The sequence below is a fragment of the Pollachius pollachius genome (assembly GCF_949987615.1).
Source record: "Pollachius pollachius genome assembly, chromosome: 1".
Classification (NCBI taxonomy): domain Eukaryota; kingdom Metazoa; phylum Chordata; class Actinopteri; order Gadiformes; family Gadidae; genus Pollachius; species Pollachius pollachius.
In genome coordinates, this window is record NC_136934.1 from 5,842,427 (window position 1) to 5,867,059 (window position 24,633).

The 24,633-nt window shown below is 47.0% G+C and overlaps 2 protein-coding genes across 3 annotated transcripts in view; one reads left to right on the top strand and one right to left on the bottom strand.

Moving 5' to 3' along the window:
• Positions 1–6,414, bottom strand: part of slf1 (SMC5-SMC6 complex localization factor 1) — a 28,379-nt gene extending 21,965 nt beyond the window's left edge. Inside the window, exons 1-14 of one of the 2 annotated variants that reach the window (XM_079756778.1) lie at positions 6,259–6,414; positions 5,826–5,937; positions 5,540–5,618; positions 4,875–5,100; positions 4,541–4,697; positions 4,093–4,218; positions 3,911–3,976; positions 3,248–3,394; positions 2,789–2,958; positions 2,547–2,681; positions 2,134–2,302; positions 1,753–1,927; positions 1,305–1,450; positions 578–702 (exon numbers count right to left, since the gene is read on the bottom strand). In XM_079756778.1, the coding sequence (XP_079612904.1) occupies positions 578–702; positions 1,305–1,450; positions 1,753–1,927; positions 2,134–2,302; positions 2,547–2,681; positions 2,789–2,958; positions 3,248–3,394; positions 3,911–3,976; positions 4,093–4,218; positions 4,541–4,697; positions 4,875–5,100; positions 5,540–5,618; positions 5,826–5,936 (1,832 nt within the window). In that variant the 5' untranslated portion in view covers position 5,937; positions 6,259–6,414. The remainder of the gene's footprint in view (positions 1–577; positions 703–1,304; positions 1,451–1,752; positions 1,928–2,133; positions 2,303–2,546; positions 2,682–2,788; positions 2,959–3,247; positions 3,395–3,910; positions 3,977–4,092; positions 4,219–4,540; positions 4,698–4,874; positions 5,101–5,539; positions 5,619–5,825; positions 5,938–6,258) is intronic. The other variant, XM_079756779.1, reaches the window with a different exon arrangement.
• Positions 6,415–6,732: 318 nt separating this feature from the next.
• Positions 6,733–24,633, top strand: part of kiaa0825 (KIAA0825 ortholog) — a gene marked incomplete at its 3' end in the record, with an annotated part of 104,615 nt that continues 86,714 nt past the window's right edge. Inside the window, 6 exon segments of the mRNA XM_079751840.1 lie at positions 6,733–6,839; positions 10,034–10,171; positions 16,108–16,276; positions 16,591–16,785; positions 17,433–17,618; positions 18,283–18,606. Coding sequence (XP_079607966.1) covers positions 10,041–10,171; positions 16,108–16,276; positions 16,591–16,785; positions 17,433–17,618; positions 18,283–18,606 — 1,005 coding nt within the window. The 5' untranslated portion in view covers positions 6,733–6,839; positions 10,034–10,040.

Sequence of the window (24,633 nt, forward strand, 5' to 3'; positions counted from 1 at the left end):
CAGCCAGCAGCTCCCTGATAGGACCGACACGAGATGAACCGTCACATGGGGGGGGGGGGGGGGGCCCTGGAGCTGAGCCTGACCCCCGCCCGGCTCTCTGCTGCCAGCCTGCCCTCCCTCAGGCCACCCGCTCCTCCTCCACTCAGCCCCTCCTCCCCCCTCCGCTCGTTCTCTCCCGGTTCGTATCAAACTCGACGACGCTGCGGTGTGCGTTATTTACAAATCCTCTCGGAAATAATTGATGGAACACAACGTCTTTTTTTGTATGGCCTTCGGGTGCTTAATGAATGATAATGGAACGCAGAGAATGAAGCTCACGCACGCACGCTCACGCACACACACGCTCACGCACACACGCGCACACGCACGCACCACAGTAAGATTCAAAACACTAAACAAACAGTTAACCTTGAATCCCAGTAAGTATGAATAAAAGCTCCGTCTCCCTCAACAGCCTCATCAACCGTGACGACAGAGACGCTCTTCGCCATCCCGCCTCGGGCAGCATGTACGTACAGTGGAGGGGGGGGGGGGGGGGAGCAGTGGTGGCGCTGACAGACATCTGTGTGGTACTGACCCACCGTACCTCTGCGGGCTGGTCCAGCTGTGAGAGACGGGTTCAGGCACAGGGCATGGCCCCCTGTTGTCGGCCCACCTGGGACCCTCCACCAACCTCTCCAAGGCAGGCAGGTAGGATGACACCTGTCACAGACCCCGTATACACACACACACACACACACACACACACACACACACACACACACACACACACACACACACACACAAACACACACACACACACACACACATTAGAGTGTGCTGTCCTTTTGTCTGCGTTTCTTCAGGCTAATAAAGACACAGAGATGCCAACTGTGAGAGGGAGAAGGCCAGATGTTCCAACAGCACCTTAATAATGCAACGACCTACAAGCTATCTCCCTGCCTCTGGAGCAGGTGAACTTAACGCACTGGTCTCTATCAACTTCAAGCTTCTGTTCTTTCCATGTGGGGTTGAGTGAGGTCCCCCCTTCACTGTAAAGTGTCTTTGAGTGTCTAGAAAAGCGCTATATAAATTCAATCCATTATTATTATTATTTCGAATGGTACATTCGAAAGTTGTAGTTATTTTATATTTATTATTAATGTAAGCATTTAATAAGCATTTTTCCTAAATAGAACACAAATTAATAATATTAGAAACAGGAAGGTTAAAACTCAGTAAGTGGATTCCAACAGCTAGACAGTGTGTCTATATAACGGATGCATTTATATTAAAGCAATGTCACACATTGTTCCCCAACATACCATCTTCTTGAGCGACAGGGGCTCATCGCTGACAGTGACCCCGTTCCGGCAGCACAGGTTCCTGAAGACAGCGTCGGCCATCACCAATCTCAACCTGCTGGAGGGTATCCTGGTGACCAGCTCCACCAGAAGACCCGGCGGTACATCTGTGGCGGGAACATCATCCCATCAGCAGGCACCTCCTCCTCATCATATCACACAATGACACCATCTTCTTTTCTATATTCTTCTCCAGTGGTTTTTAAACTTTTTCTACTTCTCTCTTAAGATTTGCTCCAATCACTGGCACAAAACAGAAGCCTTCAGAAAAAATAAATAAAGATAGTTGGCTATTTTTCTATTATTTTTTCAAGTACCCCCTGCATTACTCCAAAGTACCCCTAGGGGAACGCGGAGCCCAATTTGAGAACCACTGTTCTACTCCATGATAGTGTTCCGATCCGCGTACCCTGGCTGCTAGCGCTGACCGCCACGTGCTCTCCCAGGTCCTCCAGGCCCTTCTCCACCAGGGTCTGGTTCAGTTTGAGGTGCTGCTGGCACCAGAACTCCACCATGACGGCCAGCATGTCCAGCAGTGTCTCCCCCATCCGGAGCTCCTGCCTGGCCTCCCTCTCGGCCTCGCCCTTCAGTCGAGGGGGAGGCAAGAAAAGACATGAGTGGCGGTGGTTGTAGCCGCCACAGACTCCGCCACGCTCAGATTTTGATGTTGCATCAAGATAACCCAATTGCTATTCACAGCAATTACATTTCCATTTGAGCTCTGAAAAACTAAGAAAATAAAGGTCAACAATTGCGCCGGGTGGATCGTCGAGTTTCACAAAAGAATCACCTCGACTTCCCTCTCCCAGAGCAGCACCTGCACCAGCAGCTTAACGAGCTGCTTCACGGCCGTGGACAGCAGCGTGGAGCGCTCCCACACAGTCCAGAAGGTCTCGTACAGCAGAGAGCCAGAGGCAGGCAGTCGAGAGACCCCTGCTCCTTTCAGAAGGCCAGAGTCCCTGGGGCGCAAATACACTGTTATTATTATCGGAGCAGACTCACAAAAGTTTGTTTAAAAAGGTTTCGACCTAAGGTACTTAAGTACTAACACTTAGTGAGAATGTGTCATCAAATCGATTTTTAACTAAGAACTCCACGATGAAAAGTCAGTTAATGCACACTAAAATATGAACCGTACATATTTCTTTATTTTACGACGGCGTGTTAAAAAAAACAGGCTGCTTCCTCAAATCACAGCATTACCGTGCTGCGACTGAATGGAGCTCGCCCTGGAACAACTTCAGCACCAACGCCAGCAGGTTGCCATGGAGACACAGCAGAGACGGCGAGGCGGGCCCCGGGAGGGGATGGCATGCAGCATTACTAGACATTCTGGAACTGGACAGACACACATTCATACATACATGTATCTATCATCGATATACTAACATCAACCCATCAACACTCGAGTGGAGGACACGGATGTGTTGTGTTGTGACGTGTACCTTATTATGGTCTCTATGAAAGGCCAGAGGCCTCTCTTGCACTGAGGACACTGCAGCAGCTCAGTAAAATATTTCTTCACAGCATTAGGAGACAGCCAGGAGGGGTTGTTCAACAGCAGGCTGTGTAGAACCTGCTGCAGATTCCGGAGGTAGATGGCAGACGCATTTCCCTGTTGAGTAAAGAATGTGTGGTACAGCGGTACAAAGTGAAAATAACTCCATCAGAATAACTCTGAACATATATACACTTCAAAGCTATCGATTTCTACCTTTATTCAACTCTTTTTACAATTCATTCAGAAATAGACAATGCAACGCTTATGGCTGTGGAAAAAAAGGGTCAAGACTGACACGTTTTCAGAGGGCCTTTTTCCTCATTAACCGATAGCAGTAACCGTACATCCTCAGGAACCAATAGCATTCAGCCGGGACGGTGAACTGTCGTGTACGTGGGGCTACCTGCAGCGCGTGCTCCAACAGAGAGACCAGGAAGGCTGCAGGCGGCAGCAGCCCAGGAGATAGAGTGTCCCTAATTGAGTCCAAGGCTTCCATCAAGAGGCCGCTCTCAATCATAGTGCCCACGTTGTTGAAGTCCGCCTCCACCGCCTGTTGGAGTGGACAGGAAGTAGATTAGCAGAAGAAGGTGACAGGAAGTACATGATTGAATAATAGTGGGGAAAATAAAAAATCATAATAATGGTATGCAAAGAAATAAAGTCTGGCTTTGGAGGGCAAAATAGTCAAGAAATAAAGAAGTTGAGGGACATCAAAGATCCCAGGAAGAGAATGGGGTCATTTCTTTCAGGTAATGGGCAATTGCATTTAGCTTCAGTGAGCCCAGAAAGGAAATACCAGAGCTCTCGTGATCTCTATCTGACAGAGATCCACTTGGGTAAGTTATGGACAGGGCTGGGGAGACTATTGCTAATAGATATGCCAATCACACCTGGTAGATCAGTTGATAGCAGTTGTTAAACCGCTGACCTGTGTATAATGTGCCCTTGTTCAAGCTGTCACTTCACGCTCAGACATGTGACATAAAAGGAAATTGAATGACCCATTGTTCTTGATGGAGCACTTGGACTCTGGTCAGGGTGGGGTGTGTGCGTCTGCATGCGTTACCTTTGAGTTTAGACTGAATGGCTCATGGTAGCTCTGGAACTCCGGGAACACGAGTCTGGGCTGTTCCTATAAAATAAGATTATGTAGAACGACGCGATACAGGACATGCACTTCATTACATTCCAGAAATCTAACACCTAGTTTATCTAAGTATTATTTATTTAATGAAGTGAGGCGCCTACCTCTCGTTTCATAATGTACTCCTTGAGTTCTTTCTCCAACTGACAAAAGTCAATTAAAGCTGGCTCAGCTTCTGCTGGCGATTCCTCTTTAGCTTCAAAAGTACCGCGCAAATCAACAAAATGGCCCTGGAACAAAAAAATCACGACAAAAGATAAGATTCCATACACTTCTAGGTTGAATGGTTGATTGAAATGGTTAAGCTTCTCTTTGGTGAATTATCATACATTGGAATACGGTTATCCTATTTTCACTTAGACACTGCCTGTTTTATTGAATTAGTACAAACCTATATGAATTTAGTTTGCACCATCTTGCACAACCTTTTATGTGATTGTTCATTGATATATTTCCTCTTACAATCGTCAGCACGCTTGATTCTCACACTAAATGGACGTGATGCAGGCACGGTAAATTTGTGGACAGGTAGCGGAGTATGAAGTCTATTACCCCGAAAAGATGATGGACCACATGTTTGACTGGATAGCAGGGAGCTATCTGGCCCTGGAGGTCCTTGGGTAGGGGCTTTGCCAGGACATGAGTAATGGCTGCATGAGGAGGAGGAGGAGTTGATAGGTATACTTCGGCTTTGCCTGCTTTTAGGAGCCTGAAAAGCAAAAAAACAACAAAAAATACATAATGCTTCCAACTATAATTCCAATATCTGATTTATATCAATATATTTAATGTTATTTTATATTTTGATTTAAAATATATAGCTGATCATTTATTTTAAATATTGTCATTGCCTATATTCCAAATGCATGTTTTTGTGTGATCCCACCTTTTGAAGATGGCTCTGCTCAAAGGGTCGGCTACTACCAGGAGAACTGTCCAGCCGTGGAAGGCCCCTGGAAGGCTCCCATCAGCCACCCTCTTCCTCCACTGCCTGACGGGGTTGTGGGCTTGCTGGGTGCTCTGGGACAAGGCCACCTCGTAGGGTTCCTCGGGCAGCCAGAAGCCCCTTTGGACACTGTCCAGCACATATGTTTCAGTCAACACCCATTTTCCTGGAAGGAGAGGGTGGGGAATATGAAGAGCAACATGTCTTTACGTTTTCTAGAGAAAATGACTTAGGAATATGACTCTTGAGTAGTATTTTTTATTGACAGTCCAATAAGGCCTTTTTTTGTAATGGAATAGTTAGTCAAACGTCCACGATTCTTGGTATATCAACAGGAAATAAATGCACTGTAAAATGTATTATATTAATTTTAGACCATTTAATTAATTTCAGTCTAGATCAATATGATATGCTTTCAAAATATGTTTAATGTGGCATCATTTGTGTGACACATTACAATTCTCCTTCAAAGTAACAAACCTCAGTTTGCCATATTATGATAGGACTGACAGAATAACTTTAGAATTTATAATCTGATGTGTTGATATATAGTAAACAACATAAAGTGTATAACTATGCATCAAATTAACTTGGTGGGAAATTACCTGCTGCACAAGCTGCCAAAAACTTCTCACTTTGCGAGAATCCAGAGGCTATAAGATGTGTGATGTCTTGCTGATAGCCCTGAAAGACATCCTTAATGAATAGACATGATCCGTTTACTGTCAACTACTGCTGTGCTACGTAACACAGGCACAAGCGATAGTGAAAGTGAAAGCATGCATAAACTTTGGAATAAAATAAGAAATAGATTGGCTGTTTAACATGGTATAACCAGTTGACATATAAATCTGGTTAAATATGCCATTGGTTGTCTTGCATTTTACTCACAGAACCGCCAATATATTTTCCACCAAGCGTCAGAATCCCTTCGACTACTTTCCTCTTCTGGGTTCGGTTTTTAATGCCCGAGATTTGGATGACACGTTTGGAGCTCGCCATCCTACAGGGTTATTAATGTACACAACATGAATGTAAATTTGATCAATAGGGACTTGTTTAAAGTCATACATATTTCATAACTTCCTGAATTCGTTTCTGCAGCTTCTGAGCATAGTGAAGTGAAGTGAAGTGAAATGCATTCCTTATCTCTTATCAGCGTGTTGTAAGCATTAATAGCGTTTCGGTATGCACGGTGACGGATAGACATCCGTACCTTTGCAATGCTAAATTAAACAATGTGTACAAATGGTAACATTATAACCTCACATCATTTGGGTTGATTTGGATTATTGCGTACAAACATAACTAGTATTAAACTTACTTAAACTCTGCTATTGCATTAAGCAGCAAATTTGGCAGTTTTCATGATTTAGAGAGACGCGCCAATATTCCCAGATTGTCAACGTTTAATGCATGTTTCAGGATATTAAAAAATCTAAACAACCAAATGCAAGGTTTGTTTGGAATGTAAGACCATGTCAACACATAGGCCCTCCTACAGCGCCAGTACCCGCTGGAACCCGACATCGTCAGCTGACAATGGGACATTTCACAGATTAAGAGTTTTGTATTCCAACCTCAATTCAGATATTTTCAATTGCTAAATATGATACAAATGTATATCAATTAATAATATGTTCTATCTACTAAAATGTAGTCATATTTAATTTAATGTTCTAGATTTATTTCTAACATGACCGAAACACCCCTATTTAAACACTAATATTGGACCGTTCCAGTGAGCGGAAGGTTGATGTTGTTTAACTTCCGGGTGGTTGTCACGGACGCTCTCCGTATCGGAAATAACGGAATACCATGTACATTGCTTCAGTATTCAGCTGCTACTGTTGTGGTTTCTATTGATAAATCCTGAACACTTATTAACAGCACCCTTACAGATTGGTACGTTGGAATTTCAAGCGATGTTGTTAAAAATAACGACGTTGTGTAGAAATGCTCGTCAGTGTTTTCTGTCATCTAATGTGTGTCATTAATCTGCAGTTCTAAGGAGGGCACAATTAAGGAGATCCTTCTGCTGAACAAGGGGTTCGACTATGTACTAAAATCCTAAAATCACATCCATTTGATAACTGATAACCTGCTTGAGGACGTTGGTATATTATTAGTTGTGTCTATGTTATCTGTGTATACTTGCATATACATTAGAGCACATTATACTTGTCCTAAAGTGTTGCTGAAAAAATCTTCCAAGAGCTGGAGATGTATTCAGCAATCGTTTAGACTGTTATAAAATATGCAGGTTATATATAAAAAAGTAGGTTATAATTGCAACCTACAATGTTAAATTCAATAGAGGTAAGAAGTTAACTAGTAACAGTCATATAATAGCCCCACAATGCTCGGCTTGAAGAACATATTGTTTTTCTGATATTGAATTGGTTGTTCAATGTTTAGAATAATGTTTGTTGGATGACATGACAATCTCAAGCAGAAAAGTAGCATACAGTTCTGCCATCTTTATCTTGGTATTCACATGACTTGAAAAATCACACTTCACATTGAGTCATTGAGACCACCATGAAAAAATAGGCCAACATGAGATGTTGGCTTCATGTTGAAAAGTGGAAAGTGAAACATTCAACAGCATAGTGAGCTCAGGCACACCTGCATGAATTAAAGTTATGGAATGACCAAAGTCAAGGCCTCAGACCTAACCTCCTACTGTGGGGCTGAGTGCAGAACATATGACTGCCCTCTGACATCAATAGATTGAAGCAGTGTTGTAGAGTGCGGCCAATTTAATCAAAACAATGTGTGGGATGGATAAATGAATATGGTTTCACACATGGCTTATGCCTGTTGTCTCCCGCTTTTTCTTGGATGACAAATGAAATGTGGAGATGTGTCACCTGACCTGTGGAATCATATACTTCAAAAGGTTGTAGTTTTTCTGCTGTTGTTTTTGTGTTAGTGTTTGTATGTGTGTGTGTGTGTGTTTGTGTGTGCGTGTGTTTGTGTGTGCGTGTGTATATAATACAATTTTTTTTTCCATTCCATTGTGTTCCACACATATTCCATATTCCATGAGCACTTTTTTTTTTACCATCTACAATTTTGGTGCTGTATCCACAGATGAGGACAGAGGGTGGCAAAATTATGATAAAACCACTCATGACCAGTTCAGTGTTTGCTGCACAGCAATCCATCCTACCACCCTGAGCTTTAGATCAGTCTCAGCAGCGTGGTAATCTTAGATTATGCACCTCTTTAATTTATGATGTTTCCCACACAGCTCTTAGCTGCCCCCTTTAAAATAATTTTGACTTTAACTTGTCATGCTCTAAGTGGCTTAAAGCAGGTGTGCTGGGGGATGTGCTGCTAAATATTTTAGGACACACTCATTACTGTAAATGGCCCTATGTGTTACCCTTGCCGATGTAGACAGGCTGGATCAAGTGAGATGGAACTGCAGTAACACACACTGCAGCGCTCTCTCTCTCGCACGCTCGCTCTCTCTCTCTGTTTCATGCTTCCTACTCGCAGCCATTGCCTCTGATTCAATGTCTGTGGCAGACACAGAGTAGCTTAGCATGGCCTAGCTAGCACCGTCATCGCTGTGGCAACACTCAATACTCGGTGGGCCCTTAAACATCTGCTCTGTAGGAAGCTAATGATAGCACACTGGAGACTGCATAGCTCTAATGAGTTTGCGCGTTCAGACTGATGAATCCTTACACAATGCACACATTAGCTGCCTTGTTGTACACAAACAAAATCAAAAACTAATTGAGAAGGTCAACGCTTATACATACACTCATTCATTGATAAGATTGATTGGTAAGCACACGCACGCACGCACGCACGCACACACACACACACACACACACACACACACACACACACACACACACACACACACACACACACACACAAACCACCATTCTTTACATCCCACTACTCAGTGACACTTTCAGACAAACCACCTGGCCAACATTTATTTCATTATGTAGTTGGCTATCTAAAAGACACATTGACAAACTCCCTACTATGCAATAAGCGATGCCCAATTGACTTAGTTACTTAAGCACTGACACACACAGCGAGAATGAGAATGTTGAGAGTGGATGTTGGTTAGTGGGACGGAGAATAGAGGACGATTACAACGCAGGAGCTGAATTGTCGAGAAAATAAACGTAATATTTGTACAGCTGGAATGGCTGCCTTTTACATGCACCTAAATGAATGTTGAACCTCTCCCTGTCTCTACTGTCAGAGGGCTGACTGTGTACTGTGTGCGTGTGCAGTGGAAGAGCAGCCCGCTTTCAGGAGTTTGACAGGAATTATTAAAATCAGAGCAAGCCGGTGCAGTCGTGGGGGCGAGAGCGGGAGAATGGCAAATTGGTGCTGGCGCCCTCCATTACCCTGCACTTGACTCACACTGATGACAAAGTTGATGTGGTGTTGTCGGAGGGATACACACCAGAGTGGGATTGGCTGGTTAGCGCGTAGTGCTAAGCAGCCAGCTAGGAATAGAGGTGGTCCTCTTCATTCAGAGTGGTGGTATCACAAAGACGTAGCCGTCTGTAAGTGGAGCCTGTCTGTAAGTGGATTCACAGTGTCGGGGCGGTTGCCAGTGTTAATCCACTGTAGTGTCTGTAGGTGGTGGTGGTGAGAAGCTGAGGCAATGTGTTTTGATTAGAGCGTTCCATGATGTTAATCATAAATGGAGGGGATGTGTGGAGTCAACACATATTTTGTTGATCATACCGCTTCCCTCGGCTGTCAAGTGTAAATCATCTGCACCTATAATTCAGGGACCCGTCCAGAATAAATAGAATGACACACATCAATGGAGTCAATGGCGTGACTCAGGTATGGCAACGTGCGTTATGTTGTGTGGAGACGGCTTGTGTCAGTGGCCGGTATGAAGATTAACAAGCATTGTGTGGTATTCTTCAAATTGTTTACTTTTGGAAGTCATTATCGGGCGCTTTTTGCATTTGCGTTGATGCAACAATTAAACAATATGATTTTCTTCTAAGCATAGAGCCATTGTGCCACATGCAGTGAAGTGGATGATGTTCTGGATGACTTGTCTTCATGTCCCTGAATTCATTGTGGTTGTGGTCCGGCAGCGGGGTCATGGAGTGGCCGGGGGACTTTCCACACGACCATGCCTTCATGGAGCTGCTGGTCCCTGGGGTGCCCAGCGAGATGGACTACCAGCAGCTTCTCCAAGACACAGAGGAAAAGCTCCATCTCAACGCCTGCAGGTGAGTCTGCTGAAGCCGCCTGCATTATACATTATCATACTTTTCATCATCATTCAAGTCATAGTGGGTATTATACTCAATATTATGACTATGCTGTTCTGAGTATTAATGGATCAAAACAAAACACCATGTCAACCTTCTTTGTGATGATTGATTGACCTTGTGTGTCATGGAAACATTTTTGTATAATTCTGATGAGGGGAGCATCAAATCCAAACTGGAAAATCCATCCGCTCACAATCATGAATTAAAGGCCACTTAACAGTCAACACTTGTGGTTCCTTTGAACGTTCTATGTCATGGCGCACCACACCTGTTGAAAGGATATCAATGTTGCCGCGGCACACTGAGAAAATGAAGATTCGGTAAGGTTAAGAGATAGAGAGTGAGAAATACAGAGGAAATGATGAGGATAGTACGGGAAAAAAAATCGAATTTAGCTCTTTTATCCTTTGTGGTGGAAAGGCAAGAAAAAGCCTGCGAGGAAAAAGCTAAATGTAACGGCTCAACAAAGCCTCACTCTGGCGCCATTAGCGTCTGGCCACCTTCTCCTCTCTCTTCAGCGCGCCCCCCCCCCCCACTTTCTCTACCTTCTGCTTCATTCTCTTTGCTCCCCCTTTTCTTTCTCAATACCTCTCCATCGGGTTCCCTCACCCTCCCCCTTCGCGCCCCCCCCCCCCCTTTTCTTTCCCATCTCTTCTAAATGGGAACATAATAATTGAGGATTCCACATCTTGAAACGAAAACCCTTGGGTGGGTAATTCAAGGCTTATTACTGAAGGCCGGGCCATTTTTCTGCTCTCTTTGCATTAAAGGGTTATTTTGTGTTCCCGCAGATGGCAGAGGGGTAACCATTATGAGAACAAAGGCTCCGGATAATGGGGAATGGGGCTAAAAACAAGACGATCCTGTCCGTGGTGGTAGAAGTGGGTTTGGGGGGGAGGGGGGGAACTGGTCAGTGTGTCTGTTTGCAGCCATCTCCACTTCACATCACCTCTCAGACAGTCCCCTCAGCAGAACAACAGCAGAAGGAATCTATCTTCCATTTATCCTCCCTTTCTCTCCCTGAATTCAAACTGGATTAGATGTGGGTTTCTTATATACCTTCTCCTGTGGTGCCAGCGCATACAGGCACACCTGACCGCAAGTAGGGGTGTGTGTGTGTGTGTGTGTGTGTGTGTGTGTGCGTGTAAGCAGATGTGCGTGTGTGGGCATGTGCTTGTAAGCACAGGTGAGTGTGTGCGCACATGCATTGCGTTGTGTATGTGTGTGTGTATGTGCGCTCACCCACATCTGTCCACACCCATACACATATACAGTGGCTGGATGAAGATAAGGCCGCAGACAGCGGATGGATGCCGATAAGGAGCGAGGACAGGAAGGAGGCGAGACGTTAGGATGGCTCGATACAACGAGCAAACACAAAGTGAAATAAGACGGGGTGGGGGGGGGGGGGGGGGGGAAGAGACCAAGGAAGAGATATGCAGTATCTAATGCCAGCCCCTGTGAATGAGCTCTCACCTGTTTATGGGTCAAAGTGACTGGCTGCTCCCAGCTCTCAGATGTCAGACATTTGACTAAGAGCTGCTCCCTGATTAAAAGAGATTAAGATACGCTGACAACGGAGCCGGCTCCCACAAATTGAAATGCTGTAATCCATTAGTTTCATCAGATGGGACACTGGCTGCACGGGGCTCAGGTTGAGCCGGGGATGTGTGTGCGTTGCGTTTGTGTGTCTGTGTGTGTGTGTGAACGTGCACGCGTGTTTGTGTGTGTGTGTGTGTGTGTGTGTGTGTGTGTGTGTGTGTGTGTGTGTGTGTGTGTGTGTGTGTGTGTGTGTGTGTGTGTGTGTGTGTGTGTGTGTGTGTGTGTGTGTGCGTGCGTGCGTGCGTGTGTGTATTTGGGACAGGAAGAGACCTAATTAAGTGTCAGTGCAAGTCTCCTTACAGTATAGATGCCTCCGACTTCACCGCAGAGAGCACTGAGGCAAATGGTCTCCACTAGCCTCCTGCCAATCCTGATCAGGCTGCAACATAAGTACCCCTACATCACTGTGTGTGTGTGTGTGTGTGTGTGTCTGTGTCTGTGTCTGTGTTTGCGCGTGTTGGAAACGGTGTATGAATTTGTCACGTGATAGCTTGTCGACAGAGATTTAATGTACAGTCTCTAAAGACACACAGAAAACACAGACACACAACATAGATTTCCATCTTAACAAAAAAAAAAAAGGGAGGGGATTGAGTTTGCGTGCAGCGGTGCAGGAGAAGTGTGTCAGGTGAGTGTATCTGGTGTTATCTCCTCTCTGGTGTCCGGCGGGCCCTGCTGGCTGGAGGCCGAGGGCACTAAGTGGGCCATGGGTCCCGGCCAAGGGAGAGATCTGTTTTCCCCCTGTTCATTCAGGCCCATTCACCCCCTGTACCCCACCCAGCCCAACCCTCTCTCCATGCACAGAATGGGCCCCTTTGATAGGGCAGTTATTCGGTTCCCCGGCGGCTGCTTTGGCACTCAGTTGAGCTGGGGCTTATTTGAAAAGGATCCCTCCTGCTCCCCTACACCAAACACACACACACACACACACACACACACACACACACACACACACACACACACACCCCAATGGACAAGAGGAGTGGAGCACGACAGACAGACTGCCTCGCTGTAGCCCACCCACACTAAATTAATTCTGACAAGGAACTTAAGATAACGTCAAAGCGCTGACTAATCGCCGGATTGGGTTTCTGTAAGTCAGGGAGCTGTGAAATGTGCCATCATATCTAATGAAAGACCTCCTCTTGCATCCTCTCTCTCTCTCTCTCTCTCTCTCTGTTTCTCTTTCTCTCTTTCTTTCACTCTCTCTCGCTTTCTTTTTCTCTCCCTCTGCAGTCATTCGGATTTTGTGCTGTGTGTGTGTGTGTGTGTTTATGCATGTCAGTTACACTACCATGTTTGTCAAGGTGCTTTAGGAAACCATTCCGTCTCGTTGCCTCTGCTTCCATCTCTCACTCGTGGGCCTTTTGTTGAGTTTCTAACTGCGGCGTTTGCCATTACTGTCCTGTCCATTGTCGTCCAGACTGTGAAAGCTGAATGCTTTTTTTTTTTTAATCCTTTATCTGGGGTCTTCTCTTTTCTATCCCACTTTGGCCGTCTTTGTCTCTCATTCTTTTCCTGAATCCATCTCTCTCCCGCTCTCTTTCCATCTCACTTGCTCTCGCTCTCACTCTCCTTCTCTCTCCTTCGCTCTCTCTTGCTCTCTCTCTCCCTCTCTCTCTCTTTGGGCGTCTGAGCTCTTGGCAGTGGAAGTCATCAGGTTGTGGAGCTAATCCGGCCCAGTTGATTAGGACTGCTAGTGGCTCACACATTGGCAGGCTAAAGGTCAGGGCGTTTCTGTAGAGCCGGATGGACTTGTCGACACAGACCATCCGCGGCCACGGTCTACCTTACAGCGCAAGGGTTGAAGGAGCGGTAATTGAAAGGCGGGCATTCAGAAGCAAATGGAAAGAGTATTAGAAGAGGAGGAGTCTATGTGTAAAGATATATATATATATATACTATAGCTGCATATATACAGAGATACAGTATACTGTATATCTATATCTCTCTATATAAACATAAAGATATATATTTATATACATAATATTCCTGCAGTGGTTACAACAATTTTATTGAAGTGTTTGTCTTCTATACCACGATAGGTTGGCGTTGGATTAATATATTTCCGTCTGGGATCAATAAAGTACCGATAGTACTATGGCATCTTATCTTTATTTAACGGGGAAACAAAAAACAACAATTATACATCTGGTTACACCCTGGACTGGGTATTTTAGTGGGAAAGAGAATGCTTGTTATTTGAGTTCCAGGCTAAACCAGCGAGTGAGCATCTGGTGTCTAAGGTGCCTTGAAAGCTTTGTGCAATGCTTTAGTTAAGTTCAGATGAGACCATTTGAAACTGCAGTCATTTTGGTTGAACCCATTTACTCCGGTTTATGCACTTATTTACCTTAAAGATAAAGGAGTATATGTATAGACATCACATTCATGTATTGAAGTGCCCCCTATTTCACCACCAGTTGTGATTAGCCATTACAAGCTTTTCACTGGAGATGTCACTATGTCACAGTTTAGGGCAGATTTTGAAACGGCTTGCAATGGCTAATCACACTCACACCTTGTGGTAAGATAGGGTAGGGCTGCTCGATGATGGGAAAAATCCTAATCACGATTGTTTTGGTCAATATTGAAATCACGATTTTCAAACGATTATTTTTGAGTTTGAACACATGTTGTATTTATTCAGCATGTCTCTCCGAATAATTTTTTTGTAACAGAACTTTGAAATTTCGCCTTAAAAAATACACTCAATGGTCCAAAAGAAAATGTTCCAATCTAAAATGACAAACAGATATGTATCCAGCTGCCCTTTCTATAAAACAAAAAAAATAAAAATAAAAAAATGAAAATGAAATGAAAATCGAAAAACTCGATTATGTTACTTTTGTGATCGTTTGACGCTAAAATCGAAATTGCGATCAAAATTCGATTAATCGCCCAGCCCTAAGATTTAATGTCAGTGCACCGCTACAATCCATGCTTCCCAGGCCAGCTGACCAAAACAGTCTCAAACATACTGGATCGGTCACTGTACCACAGTATTCAGTGTAGTGTAGCCTTCTAGGAAAACAATGACACACACACGCACACGCACACACAAATACTTATGTCTGACCTTAGGCACGGAACCACAAAACTCTGACATTAACGCTCGCTATATAATCACGATTCTATCAGTCAGCAGGTTGGTGTCAACAAAATAAAAAGAGAGCTGAGAAGAGAGAGTGAGAGAGAAAAAGAAAGATAGATATACAGAGAGAGAGAGAGAGAGAGAGAGAGAGAGAGAGAGAGAGAGAGAGGGGACAGCAGTACATGCCCCAATGTTCAATCTAGAGGACAGGGATTTTTAACAGTCTATAACATTTTATCCCTGTACACCCCCCCCCGTTCCAAGTGTATCCGATTGAACAGTTATTTAATGTGTTGCCGTTGGAAGACATCTGGATATGTTCATGGCCCAGGAGCGAGCAGGAGGTGGTTTATGGTCCTGTGGTGGAGGGGATAGAGGGGGAGGAGTATGAGCGGTATGATAGCAAAATGGCCTTTTGGCTCTGTATCACAGATATGAACACACGTGCACACTTCCACACACACACACACACACACACACACACACACATGGACATTTGTTCAAAAACATGTCGTGTGTGTCTGTAGGTTCTTTAGTGTAAGTGTGCATGTTTACTTTGAAAGAGAGAGTGAGAGAGACAGCGAGAGAGAGAGAGACAGAAAGAAAGACAGACAGTTAGACAGAGAGATGTGGAGAAGGCGCAGACAATGGGGCAGCGGCATACAGCACAACTTTGTTATGTTAAATCACACACACACACACACGCACACACACACACACACACACACACACACACACACACACATTGAGGAGTGTATGCATGGATTTGCATGGAGATTACTAAACATGATGATCCCTAGGATGTCATTTATATCTATCACATAAAGAGGATGAACATTCAAACTTGATGCAGTCAGTTCAAATTATAACATGGTTTGTGTGTGTGTGAGTGTCAGTACACACCCCGTACACATTGATACACCGATGTCTCTGTTCATTACTGGTGATGCTCCAGTATCTGTCACTCGCTTCTAACTGTAGAAGGCAACAGAGAGGCAGAGAGAGAGAGCGATAAAGAGATACATATCAAAAGCAGGGGAGAGCAATAGGGAGCGAGTGTTTTTGTAATGTGTGCAAATGTGCACACAGGCAATGTGACACTAACCCCCTTGAGGAATGTGGCGTTACTATCGTGAACAGTGTGTCTCAATCTGTACATGTAAACACACAGGGCATGTCCATATGTTTTGTCCAGCATTGAGCAGAGCCTGAAGGAGCTGCAGGCCAAGATGGGAGAGGGCCCGGCCGGGGAGCGGCCCGCGAGCCCCTCGGAGGTCCTGCAGTGGCTCAGCCCCCAGAGCCCCAGTGGCACCCGGCCAGTGGCCACAGGACATCAGGACATCATGGACTTCCTCAAAGCCTTGGTAATGCATTGCCCCGTCAATGATGGGGGATTCAATTCGAGCAGTGCCGTTTTCGAAAAACAGCTAGCAGAACGTACTTTCACATTCAAAGAAGGGACATCAGACATCGGAAAAATACAGGAAGCCCCGTTGCAAAAATAAACAATGGTGCTAGATAATATTTGCTATGATTGAGATCAACCTTAGTTAACCTTTTCGTTGTTAATACATATTCTAAATGGCCACCTGTGCCGAAGCATCATGCTGCATCCTCAAATCCGTTCCTCCATCTCCCTCCGCCTTCCTTCCTGTCACGGCCCTCTCCATCCCATCAGCACCAGTACCTGGGCTCGGACGAGGAGGGCAGAGAGGAGACGGTGCTACTGCTGCTGGTGAACCTGTCCTCCCAGTGCGGCGTCTCCTTCTCCAGCCCCCCCTCCTCCTCCTCTGGCTCCGGCTCCCTGTCAGGGCAGCCGGCCGCCTCCTCGTTCCCGGTGGTCAACGCGCTGGGAGACGACTGCTCCCTGGAGGTATGGCCAGTCCGATGATTGCTGGTGTTATGGGATTCAATTTGGGACGTTAAAGTGGGAGTTGATTCAACCCCCAAATAAACACGCTCTGGGGTTTAATTAACTCTGTGTGCCAGAGTAGTTAGGCTGCGTCCAAGTAATAGAGTGAAGTGCTAACGAATTAGACGTTGTTTGTTTTTGTCTTTTATTAAATAACTCAACATAGCCTGTTATAATCAAAATGGTTGCAAATCATGGAGCTGAATGGGACTGAACACATATGCCACCACTTCTGCTTTGAGGGAAAAATTATATTTATTTGAATTTACCAATGTCGTTCCTTTACGGCTTTAGCCCGCAAGTAAGTCAGTTCAACCAATCACAAGCGGTTATCTTTGTCATAGTCGCCATGGTCACTGTACATGTTGTAGGTCATGGAGTTTCTCAACACAGTTCTTTCAAGCATCCATCGTGGTGAACTGCATTCATATCTTAACACTACAATGTCACATGATTTCTGACCTTCCCCCACAAAAAGTCTTTGTATGGCGCAGAGAGGGAGAGGAAGTGAATCAGGCTGACGGTCAACAATCAGTGCATGACGTTGTTATAATAAATATCGCTGACACCTGCGTCTCCCGGTCCACTCACTCTCCCGTTCTGTGTAGGTCCAGGAGGCGTGGGACGACGTGCGTCGCCCCCTGCGGCGCCACCTGCTGGCCCGGCTGTCCTGCTGCGCTCCAGAGGTTCATGGGCCCAGGCGGCTGTTTACCTTGTCCCTCTCCGAACGGGTCCACTGCCTCCAGCAGCTGTGTTTCCTCTATCCCGAGGCTGAAGTGCTTTCACACTACCAGGTCAGCCCTGTGAAATCGTTGTGGCTAACACTAATGTAATCTAATCTGCTACTAACTTGATTGTATCTGAAGCTCCTAATACACAGTACGTACCGTTACCTACCATATGTTAGTCGATTGTACTGTTTAGTTGCTGAGAATGTCTTGAACTATACTGCAATACAATACTTCCCCCTCCCCCAAAAAATTATTAAATACTACTGATTAAACCTTATTACCAACCCGTGAAAACTAGAGACCGACCGATACTGGGTTTTCAGGAGCCGATGCCATTACAAATGTAGGGAATAAAATATTTACCAATATAGACATATCGGCCGATATTTCAAATATATATATATATATATACCGGCCGTTAATCATGAGCTAAAGGAACCAATTAGCTGTAGCATGGGGAGGAGCTACTAACCTTTGCACAGAACATGATGTCAAACTGTTAGTGTTGGGAGTGTTTAGGTGGATGTGCTCCTTTAAAGCATTTAGAGGCCCCACCACGACATTAGAGGATATATGAAGAGTTTATGACATTCATATATCGACCCCATTTCCTATCGGCGCATATTGGCAATCATATACGCCGATACCATCTATCTGCGGTCGGCCGATATGGGCGATATCTCGGCCGGGCTCTCGTCAAACCCTTGCGTGGCGTGTGGTCTGACAGGCGGCGAGGAGCCACTGGGTCCTGTCCCTCCTGCACGCCGCCCTCGGCTCGTGTCCCGCCGGCGAGACGGGCTTCGACAGAGTCTCCTCCGCCCTCCGCACGGCTCGGCCGGCCCTGCTCACGGCGGTGAGCGAGGAGCTGCAGGTGCTGGGCGGGGTCACGGAGACCCTCCACGCCGTCCTGGCCTTCGTGGCCGCCGCCTACCTGGCGCCCCTGGCCCGGGGGCTGGCGTCCGTGATGGAGCGGGAGGCGGAGACGGCGGTGAAGGAGAACACCACGCTCGGCGGCCGGATCCTGCGCTACTCGGCCAAGTCCAAGGCGACCGTCGGTGGGTGAAGCCCGCCCGTCTTTAAATCTGTTTCTTTATTCAACTTAATGCCACTGTGGTGATGTTTCACTTAGTTTTTTGTTTTTTTTCTTTACTGATAGAAACACGGTTAGCGAATGCCCTCGCCCTTGTTTCTCCGGCTCATGGTTATGCAGCCTCTCCTCTTTCATCCTCACCGTCTCTCCGCCTGATAAAGCAGCCCGTGCGCTGCCTCCTTTTCTAATATCTTTTTCCTTGGCTCCTGTTGTGAGCGCTGTAGCCTGTGCCGCAACAAGCCAAGGCTTCTCTGGGCAATTGTCAGAACCAGCCTTTTCCTCTTCCTAATTACATTTTTCCACTTCACTTTCCCCCCCCTTCAGCTATACCTTCACCAACGCAAGTAGAAGAACAGCTTATCCAGAGGCAAGGTCTCTCTTGAAACTACTTTCCAACCGCTATTCAGCGCATCCTTTTACTACAGCTGCAATAAGTTCCAAACCCACGCAAGGGCCGAGTTCAAGGTCTGCTTGCAGTCAGAGTACGTGTGTGTGCGTGCCGATGTGGGTGTGTATGTGTGTGCTGGTGTGCGTGTGTGCGGCCATGTGTGCCTGCGTGCATTTCATATGGCGCAATGACTAAACATTAGCCTTTATTCATTCTCTTCTTTAATTCACCAGTTAATCCCTACGGCCGGTTAACATGGATCCTCAGTATCCTCCTGCTCCTCGTCGCCGTAGCGATCTGCCTAGTAAATCTATAGTAAGCCCTCAGAAGCCCCAGTCCACCTGTGGAAGCGTTATGTTAAATGCAACACATTAACCCATACTGTGTTTGTCTGAGTGCTCCTGAGCGTGGAGCGAACAATGGAGAGGCTATGCACACGGTTTAACTCTCGCTCAACCTTGAATTGAATTCTGAAGAGAAAAATAATAAAAAACACATTTTATGGGTATGAAAAATACTTATATTATGTCACATTTCTTTTGGTATAAAATGTGGCACAATACCAAGTGACATGCATTCATGCAGCAAGAAGTACAAGGGTGGCTGGCAGGGTGCGTGGGTTCACAGCCACACACAACCTAGTGTGTAACTTTTGATTTGACTTAATATTCCCCATTTCTTCTCTCTTTCTTTTTCCCTTCTTTGTTTTTTTTCATTTTTTTACCGCCTCACGCTGGCCTATTTACAGATTGCTGAGGCTTAAGGTTTTCCATAAAAGGCGTAAAAGTGTCTGAGCCATTGTTTACTTTTTCATAATGGTGCATATGTCAACTTCCCCGTGGGACGGCGAACCGGGTACTTTCACATCTGCCAGTCTTGTAATAACACGCTGCCGCTATCACTTTCAGCGTTTTTTTCGTCCCCCTTTTCATTCCTACATACCTTCCGCCCCTCTCTATCTCTTCTTCTTCTCCTTCCTCTTCCTCTTCTTCCCGTCGTCCGCTCCGCGGCGGGCCCCACACCGTCACTCCCCTTAAACGAGAGATGAGAGGAGGCAGCCCGGGTAATTGGCCCTGCGTCAGCCCGGCTGTTTGATCAGGAGCGCGGCGGAGGCTACACACCTACGTGCCGCTCGACAAACCGTCAAATGTACCACCGGAGGCAGAACAAGGCTCCAAAGGGAGCGGGGGGGGGGGGGGGGGGGGGGGAGACCGTACTGTGTAATGACGGTAAAATGGAGCAGTTTGTGCGTGTGTGTGTGTGTGTGTGTGTGTGTGTTTGTTTGTCGTCTTTTTTTGTGTGCGTGTGTGGGAAGACAAGAGACTACCAGCTGCAGCGCACACGAAGGGAGAGGTACAGGCAAGGATTACACTCATTCATATCGTTCTTAGCTCTCAGCCCCCCCTCATCCCACGAAAAAGAAAAAAAAAGGCACAATACATGGATCAAATATATGAATACATAACTGTTATAATGCATCGCAAAAATGTTATACGATAAAGCAAAAGCACACACGGAAAGCTGTGGAGCGGGGCACCGTGACGCCAGCGGCTTTACCTTACATGTAGAACACGTTCGGTTCTCCGGTTCCACGCGAGGCGGCGTGCGCGCCCCCGCCTCTAACTGCCAACTCAATTACGGCAGCGGACATAAAGGGAGGGGAAAACAACACAAAGAAGAGCGGGAAAGTGCTCCTATTTCCACCAGCCTCCGATGGGCTGCTCAGAGGCTACCCCCCCCCCCCCCCCCCCGCTGTGTTATTGTTGATCTCGGGGGCGGGGGCGGCGCTATAGGTGTGTGTTTTGATGTGCCCCCGGGAGGATGCGTGGCACCCCCAGGGGGGCAGAGCAGGCGTCTGTAGCGTCAGCCACTGTCAAACCGCTGAACCGTTTAACGGCGTCTGCGGCGGGAAAACCGCCTCCTCTTTTAACCCCGTCGACTCAAAAAGGCACTTCTGACACGCTTCTCCAGACAGATGTGAGATAAGGGAGGGGGGGGGAGGGTCGGGTCTCAAAGCCGTACTATCCCCCCACGACCTAATTGTATTATTTTCTTTGTAGTGTATGTATTTCTTTTTTATTATATTACTTCTTCTGCACTTCTCTCTCCTTCCTTTAATTGTTGCCCCCCCCTTCCTATATCCTGGTGGTGGGTGTAATGGTGTGAGCCAGGAGAGGTTTACTTCACGCATGCGGTTGCAGAGTCTAAATGTTCTGGCAATTGACCGGGTTGTGGTCGTGTGTGAACACAAGTCAGTGTCCAAATAAAAAGCGATTCCTCCGGTTTCCCTGACAACAGAGCGTGCTCTGGCTGGACGCAAGCGTGAACGTTTGCGGATGAATCGCCAGGTGACGCCCTCACTAGACACACTGGATCGTATGGAAGGGAAATCAGCTTTTTAGAAAACTATTTTCTGGAACCAAATTCCAAAACATCAGTTGTTTGAATGTCAAGGAGTTTTTAACCAACATGTAACCTGTGTGTGTGTGTGTGTGTGTGTGTGGGTGTGTGCACGTGTGTGTGTGTGTGTGCGCGTGTATGTGAAGGGAGGGTGCTATTTGTGCCTGTGTGTATGTGTGTGTGCGTGTGCATATGCAGAGAGAGAGGGATGTGTGTGTATGTTTGTGTGTGTGTGTGTGTGTGTACAACATACATTCACATCTGAGCGTGTGTTTAGATATGCATGTGCCCTTTGCCTTCCCGTTGTCTATTGTGTATAAAAAAAAAAGGTCAATCAGAACACTTCAATGGCTTTTCTTAAAAAATATCTTTCGTATTGAATCCCCTCATGTTATCCATCATTTACATATAAATGCCTCAGAGATCTGTGTTTTTGTGGGACATCAAAAGCCCGCATTCAAACTTCTGCGCTTACCCACTCCCACTCACACGCCGTCTATTCCCAAACAATCGACCACGGGGGTGAGTGCGAGGTTGCGGATCAGAACGCATTGTGCATCCCCGCACCGGGAGCAGGGATTTTAAATACCTCCTTCCTCGCACTAACTCCCCCCCCCCCCCCCCCCCCCCCCCCCCCCCCCCCCCCCCCCCCCCCCCCCCCCCCATACGCACAGAACGCCGCTCTGCTCCCTATAGATTCACATAAGAATGAGCACATGTAGGCAGCGGCAGCCGCATTCACCTTCCCATTCCCCGTTCTCTCCCTCACCCTCGTCTCCATCCCGCCACCCCCCTCCCCCCACCCTATTTCCTTCACCCCCCCACCCCCCAGGTTCCTGGCTCTTTGAACTCCCTGCCTCGTCAAGAGCGCAAGCGGGCGACAGCGGCGCCGGCTATTCAGCGGGGAGCGCTCGGAGGGTAGCGCTGGGGTGGGGGGTGTGGGGGGGACGCCATGGATGGGGTCTCTAACGCCGCCACCGCCGCTGTGTCGTTGGAGGTGTGTGTTTTGGGATTTGACGGCCACTTTGGGAATGGGAATGGTTAATATTTAATGGGGGAGTTCACATCTCGGGTTTTTGGGAAGCCACCGTTGGCCTCGGGGAGATGAACTCGCGCGGCGCTATGTAAATACGGAGGGGCGGGGAGCCGTTGTCTTTGTATCTGTATCTTTTGCGTTTCCTTTTTATTGTAATTCCGCTTTCTGCGGCGTACGTCAACCTCGTGGGGGGAAAGTTCACAGACATTAAGATGAGCTGTAACACGGGTGACATTTGATACAGTATATATAGTGATACATGTGTGTGTGTGTGTCTGCGTGTGCGTGGTTGTGTGTGTGACTGACGTGTGCATTTTGTGCGCGTGCATTCACAGGTGTGCGTTTTAGTGTGTGTATGTTTGTGGGTGGGTGGGTGTGTGTGTGTGTGTGTGTGCGTGCCTGCTCTTATGCATGCATGTTTGTGGCCGTGTGCGTGATGGTGCCTGCCTGTGCGTTCGCGGCCGTGTTTCCTGTGGAATTAGCGGGATGGGTATGTGACACGGGCCTTGAGCCCATGAATCACTCTTGACATTGCATTTCTTTCTCCTCTTTTCCTTTTCTTTTTTTTTTTTTTTTTGACCCATTCACTCCAACCGGGCACAATGGCTTTTGTGCATCACTCTTGAAAAGCTCAAGGATATGAACAAATCACTTTATTTTCCCTCAGTACCTCCTCTTGATGGAGTGTGCGGTGCGAACGCCCGGCTGATTGAGAACGGCGCGCACTCCGCGGCGACTCTCCGAGACTCGGCGGGCAGGGGGCCGGCCAGCCACAATGCCGCCGCGCCGTTCAGGCGAGAGGCTTCCATCAAAACAATTGATCCCTCTCCAGCTCCCTTTATCCCGCCGCCTTTTGTCGAGTGTGAACAAGAAGGCTCGAAATAATTTAAGCGTCTGACTGTCAACACAATCACCGCCTGTGGGGGTACAATAGGAAGGGATACGTGCGCACACCGTCGGAGGGGGGGGGGGAGGAGGCGTAGTCTCACTGCGCCTCGGGGATGGCGTGGGTGCACTTTGTCTTTATCTGGGTTTGAGGTAGAAGTGAGGTAACCTAAATGAGATATCAAGGAGTGTTACTTTTTCTCTGCCGCTTCATGTCTCTGCAAGCAGGCCAGATGCCACTATGTGTGCTGCTGCCTATGGCTTTGTGCGCGTGTGCGATGTGTGTGTGTTCGCGTGGTTGCGTGTGTGTACCCGCAGCATGTGTGGGGAGTCAAAGCAGGGGACATCCCATGATAAGGCTGTCTGAGAGAGCATCAGGCCACGACTGACGAAGAGGACCCCAGCTGTCACCAGCCTGGCAGGCAGCCTCCACGGTGGCCCAAAGCCACCCCACGAAACACACACACACACATGCGCACGTAAACACACACACACACACACACACACACACATACACATACACATACACACACTTACATATATACACACCACATACACGCACACACACACACACACATACACGTACACACACACACATACACGGCAACACATACACTCACACAGGCGCACACACACACACACACACATATACACATACACACGCACATACACACACACACATACACGTGCAGATACGCACACACACACACACACACACACACACACACACACACACACACACACAGACACTCAAGCAGAAAGCCCCCTCTGTCCACGCACAAACGGTGTGTGAGTGTGAGGTGGACCAGCTCAGCACAACGTCCCAGAGTGTGAACATCGCTCACTGGAGATCCTGCATGGAGATCTGGATCCGTCTCAATCTTCAGGAATAACTCACTGCTGCTTAGCTTACATCATCGGTAAACACTGGTGTTCACATCCCCTCATCTCACACACACACACGCACACACACACACACACACACACACGCGCACACACACAGCCACAGATCTGTTGCTTACGTCAGAGGGCTTTATAATGATCACATGAGGGTAGTAGTCCCGATGTGCTCGAGGGGCAATCATGCAGTTTGCCAAATAGAGAAAGAACATCCCTGGCAGATCGCCCCTCTGATGGTCTCATTACCACTGCAGAGAGAGAGAGGGAGAGAGAGGGAGAGAGAGAGAGAGAGGGAGAGGAGGAGGGAGGGGGAGAGAGAGAGGGAGAGAGAGAGAGAGGGAGAGAAGGAGGGAGGGGGAGAGAGAGAGAGAGGGAGAGA